General features: G+C 48.2%; 1 protein-coding gene across 1 annotated transcript in view; it reads left to right on the top strand.

Moving 5' to 3' along the window:
- The window catches only part of KBTBD12 (kelch repeat and BTB domain containing 12), a 19560-nt gene extending 12423 nt beyond the window's left edge, over window positions 1–7137 (top strand). The window contains exons 7-8 of the mRNA XM_078872576.1: window positions 2412–2609; window positions 6965–7137. Of these exons, the coding sequence (XP_078728702.1) occupies window positions 2412–2609; window positions 6965–7137 (371 nt within the window). The remainder of the gene's footprint in view (window positions 1–2411; window positions 2610–6964) is intronic.
- Window positions 7138–7588: the final 451 nt, after the last annotated feature.

Genomic DNA, 7588 nt, shown 5'->3' with positions numbered 1-7588 from the left:
TGTTTGGTGTTCGCACGGCGCGTACACACAAGCGCTTCTAAGCGAACATTACAGCGGCACACCGGTGGTAGCGCGGTGTAATATAACAACAAATAACGCGACAATTATTTGTTTTTCCGCGATTCGCAACTCCCCCCCACCCCCCGGTCAGAAAATGTTGCGGGGTAGTGGTGGTGATGATGGTGGTGATTATGGTGGTGGTGAGTCAAAATCAGTTCTCGTGATGTCGTAGGCGATCGGAAGACGTTCCCACGAGCCGGCTGAACACGAAGGGGTCACAGTCTGTCGCCGCTTGGCAGCACCCAGCCACGACAACGTTCGGCTGCTCCGTGTTCCAAAGGCAACATTTGACTCCTCGTGCCCTGGGAATTGGTGGGACGGTGCCTCGATTCATTTCCGGAATAACTCCTCGGCGGACGGTGACATCAACAGATTAGAGACTCGTGGTGGTGCCACCACCGCCACGTGCCAACGGGAAGGGAGCTGCTGAATCGAAGTGCAACTTGTGATGGGGCGTCTGTCTGCGGCTCACTTCACCGGCGACAGCGACACCGTCAGACTGCTGCACGAGGACCGCTGTAAATTTCGATTTAAAGTTTTCGTGACTGCAGGGATTCATATTCTTGGATCTTTCGGTAAAGTCACGTAGAAGAGAAATAATGAAATAATAAAAAATAAAACACCTGAGGACGGCTGCTTGTGTTGTGGCCGAAACGTCGTGAGAATTTTTATGATGTAAATTATTTTATTATTTTATTATTTCCCTTGTACGTGACTTTACCGAAAGAGCCAAGAATATGAGGACCGCTGTGTTATGCTGCACCGGTGGACCGCACATTTGTATTGCATTATATTTCTAATTGTACTATGTTTGTTTTCTCTTTCATTTGCACGTGATGACGATTGCTTGTGTTGCAATCGAAACGTCGCGTGCTATTATTACATTTATTATTTTATCTTTCTACGTGACTTTACCGAAAGAACCAAAAAGTAATAAATCGTCCAGTCACTTCGCCGTGTAGGTCGCTGTGTAGTGGCACCAACGCAGCGATGATAACTATACTGGTAGGAACCTCCTGGTGACACCAACCCACAGGGGATTATTGTGTCCGTCCGTCCGTCGTGCATCCAAAAATGGGAGGGGTGGGGCTGGGTGGAGAGGGGAGGGTGGGGAGGGGCTGGGTGGGGAGGGGAGGGTGGTGAGGGGCTGGGTGGGGAGGGTGGGGCTGGGTGGGGGGTGGGAGGGGTGGGGCTGGGTGGGTTGGGGAGGGGCTGGTCACCCCGTGGTGCCCTTATAAAACTCAACGTTTAACCTACTTACGCCGGCTTGTGCCCGCCCTCACAGTCGGCCACATTTGCGGAATACACCACGCCGCCGTTGACCCTGGCCATTGACCGAGCAACCCAACGTTCCTACCAGCTCCCTCCGCAGGAATGTGTTAACAAACAAACAAAGACAAGCCACTGCGGGCTGCACGCCGTCAACGGAGGATGATTATCCAAACGACACCAACTCTCTCTCCCCTGACCTCACGAAGTCATCTCCAAGCTGGAAGACCCCGACATTAGCACTCGTGTTTGTGTGACACTGGTGAGCGCTGCGCTACGAACCCGGCGACCAGAGTTCCATTCCCGCTCACGGCCAACATCAGTGAGTCGGTCCAAGGCCGCTATTATTAGGTCGTCTCAAATGAGTACCTGGTGTGGTGCGGTAAACATTGGCACGAGGGAGACAAGGGCAGTCGGGCATGGTGCTGGCCACCCAGAATCAGAATATATATTGATACTGGAGGAATCCGATGGGCTAGACATTTTTTTCTCGCAGCTGTCCAGCATAGACAATCAAAGACCACTTCTTTAAAGTGCCGTGCTGGCCTTCATAGGTACTGCTGCTCGCTAATGGCACTTGCCGCAAAAGTCTGTTAAGACTACACGGAGGGGGGGATCTTTGTCTTGTGTGGCGTGCCCCCCCCCCATACCCACCGCCCCCCCGCCACCTCAAGTCTAAACGAGAGTTCCTATTATCACTGTTTCATTGCTTTCATGGCTTTATTTTTGGTGATTTTTGAAAAGTTTTTCTGTTTGGCCATGTTTGTTTGTTGTAGTACAGAGTTAGACTGATGGCCTTAATATCAGTTGTCTTGTGGTTGTTGTTGTTTGACTTGCATCCCACTGGGATTTTTGCACACAGTGTTGGTGTACGGTGCTTTTTCTGCAATATTTTGCTGTCTTTTCTTGGATTTTCTGTTTGCACTTAGTCACATAGTCACTTTAAGATGTTTTCATGTTTTTGTTTTTTGTTTGTTGCGGTTGCACCCGATTCAAGAGCCGAATGGCTCACAGGGCTACACCTAATAAACTAACTTGAACTTGAGAGTCTCTCTCTCATCGGGGGTTTGCTCTGCACGCAGGCGGCATCGGCTGCAAGGGACCGGACCGGGGCCAGACGCGGCGCTGCCTCGACTCGCTCGAGATCTACAGCCCCGACGGAGACTTCTGGAGGGACGGCCCCTCGCTGCCCTCCCCGCTCCTCTCGCTACGCAGCAACGCCTCCAACGCCGTGGCCGTCAACGGACGCGTCTTCGTGTGCGGTGGATTCAACTCTCCCGGTGCGAGACGCTGGACCTAGAGCGGGGGGGGGGGTCTCCCCCGTCGGGGTCGTTCCTCCGGTTCACCACCTAGCAGTCTTTAATAACGCCACTAATGCACAAACCAGAAAAAATATCTCGATGTGAAGCCTTCGTGACTGCGGGAATCCACACTCTTTGGTTCTATCGGTAAAGTCACGCAAGATAGAAAATTAATAGATCACGACGTTTCGATCGCAACACAAGCAACCGTCATCAGGTGAGACAAATACGGCAGGAGAACTACTGACGCAGGAGCAAAAATATCGTCCGGCTCGCTCTTAACGATGTGGTTTGTCTTCTTGGTTCTTTCGGTAAAGTCACGTAGATGGGAAGTAATAAAATAATAAAGATAAAACATAATAAAATATTATTTTATTTTATTATGTTCTATTTTTATTATTTTTATTATTATTTTATTACTTCCCATCTACGTGATTTTACCGAAAGAACCAAGAAGATGAATCCCTGCAGTCACGAAAGAAGCTTTAAATCGAGATGTGGTTTGTGTATGGGGGTGTTGGCACTCGCAGGAAAGTCAAGGGCATCCGCGCCCGCTGATGATCCCGCCGCTAAGGCAATCGCTGCTTCTTACAGTTGTGTGAAGTCAAGATAATTAGGTCTGCCGGTTAATCAAAAATATAATTAAGCTCTTTTTTTCCTTTGTTTAATCGGGACGCCCAAACTCAAAGGTCAGCGCACAAAGTGTTTACTTCTGCGGCGACAGCGGCGGCGGCGGCGCGTGATCGATTGCTCTCACTCACCCCCCGCCCCCCCTCCCCTGCTAAAAACACGACGTTAAATCACCAGGCACAAAAGGGCTGCGTGGAACTTGAAGATAGTGTCCAGGTCATGACAATGAGCCCCGGGGCTCGGTGTCTCCATTGACGGTCGTCTGGAGCAAGGCACGGCGGCCACGGAGGGTTTGCGGTTGTCACCGGAGTTGACCAGAAAATGTTGGAACAATCTTGGGGTAGGAAATGGATATCTCACAATACCGGAATATGGGAGAACCATGGGCAATTGGATTGTCTTGAGCGGTGTGTTGTTATGCGACTGACAAAAAAAAAACTCGGGGGCTTTTGATGTCCCAGTAAGACGTACAGATTTCTCAGGACAGCTGTCTTTAAAAAAACGAAAGTAAAGAGGACGATGCTGGGCAAACGATGCCAGTTGTAAGTAGATTGTGTTGAACCCGGTGAGAACTCAAGAGAGACCAGTACGGGCAGAGTGGTTTGCACGAGTGAGCTGTGTCTCCAAAATTACAAAAGCAATGAACATACAAATATAAAGAATGTGGAAACCCATAATGGAGACAAAACTAAACAAATTTCTATTCATTTTACAAGCAAGGTAAGGTCAACTAAGCTATGTAGCTCATTTTCAGACGCGACCCGGCCACAAATGACCGCTCAACGAAGTGGCTCATCACGTGGCAATGTATAGCAGCTGCATACTCTCAACACATGTTTCTAAATGTGGAGAGGAAAAACCGGAGGACCCAGAGAAAAATCCACACGACCACGGGGAGAACGTGCAATCTCCAAATATACAGCAGCAGGCGTCAGGGTTGGGATCGAACCCACAACCTCCTATACACCAGGCGAGGTAGTTAACATCTCGCCACCGTGGCGCCCAATGCATTTGCATGGGGAATGCCTCCCAATTCCTCGAGCTAAGAATGCACGGCAGGTCTGGTGAACACTTGAACAGGTTGGCCCAGGCAGTCATCGAATCTGCTTCCTTGCCCGTTCCAGCGCAGTGCGAGCTCGCCGTTGTGGCAGCTGCCTCCACTTGAATGCCTCTGCCAAGTTGTGTTTCGCCTAACCCACACACGTGCACAGCCCTGTTGTCAATCCACCGGCTACACGCTGGCGTGGGTGTTACTTGACCACACTTCACCACGTTGGTTCGTGCCGGTTGGTGAAGTGGGAAAGTGGAGTGGTGGTGGTGGGTGGCGGGTGTGTGGGTCGGTGGGTGTGTGGGTCGGTGGATGTGTGGGTGGTGGGTGGTGGTGGGTGGTTGTGGGTGGTGGGTGATTGTGGTAGTGGGTGATGGTGGTAGTGGGTGGTGGTGGTAGTGGGTGGTGGTGGGTGGTGGGGGTGGTGGGTGGTGTGGGTGGTGGGTGGTGGTGTGGATGGTGGGTGGTGGTGTGGGAGTGTGGGTGGGTAGGTGGGGTTGGGGGGAGCCCAGGATCGGTTCAGATATCACTCACCACTGATGTTAGCCGTGGCCGGGAATCAAACTCAGGTCATTGGGTTAATAGCGTAGCGCTCAAACCCCCGTTGCCACCACTCCTCTGCGTATTTAATTATTTAGCTGCACTTCTCGTGCCACTAGTTCCCCGCGTGTGCCTCGTTCGGCACTGCAATGCGATTTCCACATTTTGACATCCAGTTCCGTGCTGCGCTCGTTTCTGAACTTAAAAGAAACTATTTTTTATTTCATTTTACCACTTAAACCCATTGAGCTATATAGCTGTTTTTTTCAGAAGCGACCCGACCACAAATGAAAGCCCAACGTAGTGGCTTATCGTCGTGTGGACATCAAGAGCACGGCCACACGCTCGAAGCGCTTGACGTTGATTCTAAACGAGGAGGGGGGAAAAAATTTAAACGGAGGACCCCGGAGAAAAATCCACGGGACCACGGGGAGAGAGACACGCAAACTCAAGAGACATATACAGCGGGCGTCATCGAACGCACAAACCTCATCTGTACCAGGCGAGGGAGTTAACATCTCAACCACCACGGCGCCCCGTGTATTTAATCATTTAACGGCATCCTGTGCGTAGCTCGTTTGGCATTGCAATTCCTCCACCCCACCTCCCGCCACCACATGTTGTGATTCGCTTCCGTGGTGCGCTCGTTTCTAACTCGGTTCTCGCTCGGTGCAAACGACCGTCAGCATCAATCGGCTCTCGGCTCTCTCTCGAGAGAGGTCAAGGACGTGATGATGGTCGTTGTGTTTCGTTACCGGGTCTTTATTTGTGAAAAGTGCGAGAGCCACATTCAGGATGAGTCTGTTGCTTTTTTTTGTTTACAAGAGAGATCTGGCTCATCATGAACGTGACACCAGAGTCGTACAAATATACATAACACGTGGAAAAAACGATGACGTTCTAATAATGGAAACATTGCAGCTAAACATAAAACCCTAAACAGCTTAATCGATGAAGGGAAAACTCAATGAAGGTTAAATACATTTTGAAATGTCAATAATATATGGATGTATAATGACAGGCCAATTTTTAAAAGCACTTACATTTGTATGGTTCGTGATTTAAATTGCAAATTTATATTTTTTAATGGACCGGGAGGGAACAGATTTGAAATGCAAGACGCAAGCAACACTGTCCCATGCACGAGCAGCATCGTGGTACAAGGAGGATATTATAAATGTCGTGTGATGACAATGGCAATCGTCATGATTGATAATGATGATGATGACAATCATAATTATTGATAATGATGATGACAATCACAATGATTGATAATGATGATGACAATCACAATGATTGATAATGATGATGACAATGACAATCATAATTATTGATAATGATGATGACAATCACAATGATTGATAATGATGATGGCAATCATCATGATTGATAATGATGATGACAATCACAATGATTGATAATGATGATGACAATCACAATGATTGATAATGATGATGACAATCATAATGATTGATCATGATGATGACAATCACAATGATTGATAATGATGATGGCAATCATCATGATTGATAATGATGATGACAATCACAATGATTGATAATGATGATGACAATCATAATGATTGATCATGATGATGACAATCACAATGATTGATAATGATGATGACAATCACAATGATTGATAATGATGATGACAATCATAATGATTGATAATGATGATGACAATCACAATGATTGATAATGATGATGACAATCACAATGATTGATAATGATGATGACAATGGCACTCATAATTATTGATAATGATTATGACAATCACAATGAATGATAATGATGATGACAATCACAATGATTGATAATGATGATGACAATGGCATTCATAATGATTGATTGTTATGATGACAATCACAATTGTAATTATTGATAATGATGATGACAATCATAATGATTAATAATGATGATGACAATGGCAATTATCATAATTGATAATGATAATGACAATCATAATGATTGATAATGATGATAACAATGACAATTATGACAATAAGCCACTTCGTCGAGCTATAACAACGACCCAGGTGACAATGACGCCAACGACGACCGCGGCAACGGCTGCGATGACACCCGCGATGCATCGCAATGACTCTCCGCCGCAGACCGTCACGAGGTCATCCAGAAGGACATCCTGGAGTTTGACCCCTGGGATGGCGGCTGCTGGACTGTGGTGGCGCGCGACGTCCTCATGCACAACGACTACGACGCGTGCCTGGTGGCGCGCCTCAACCTCCGTGACCTCATCCCCCCGCCCCCCGACCTCGTGGAAGCGTGACCTCCCCCCCCAACCAACTCACCTTCTGCGGGGAAATGAAGCCCCGCTAGTGTCGCTTACCGCCCACCGCTGCCCGCTACGCTCCTGGGTGACGTGGAGACTTTGCGGGGAGAACATTGCCCGTCTGATCGAGTAGAAGATTTGTCGCTTGGGCATTCATGGATCTCCCGGCTTATGGGATTTTCGCCGCGCTCAGTTTGGCGGTCTTGCGCCAGACTTTTTTAATTTCGCCGCGTGCTTCAGAGTGAGTGCCACTCGGGCAGTTCAGTTAACCTGGTGCCGTCCTCGGAAAAGTAATTTCCCACAATCCCCTGGGAAATTGATGGCAGATTTATATATATGATGAAATATCAACAAAAATACTTCGTCGTTTCTACTGAGGGGAGCTCTCTCATTTCGTGTTTTGAGACATTTGTAAAAAGTTTCGAACCGGCGATGTTGGTGCGTAGGC

This window comes from Lampetra fluviatilis, chromosome 34 (genome assembly GCF_964198595.1).
Source record: "Lampetra fluviatilis chromosome 34, kcLamFluv1.1, whole genome shotgun sequence".
NCBI classification, from domain to species: domain Eukaryota; kingdom Metazoa; phylum Chordata; class Hyperoartia; order Petromyzontiformes; family Petromyzontidae; genus Lampetra; species Lampetra fluviatilis.
The sequence above is the reverse complement of the archived record's forward strand: the minus strand, read 5'-3'. Positions and strand labels throughout refer to the sequence as shown.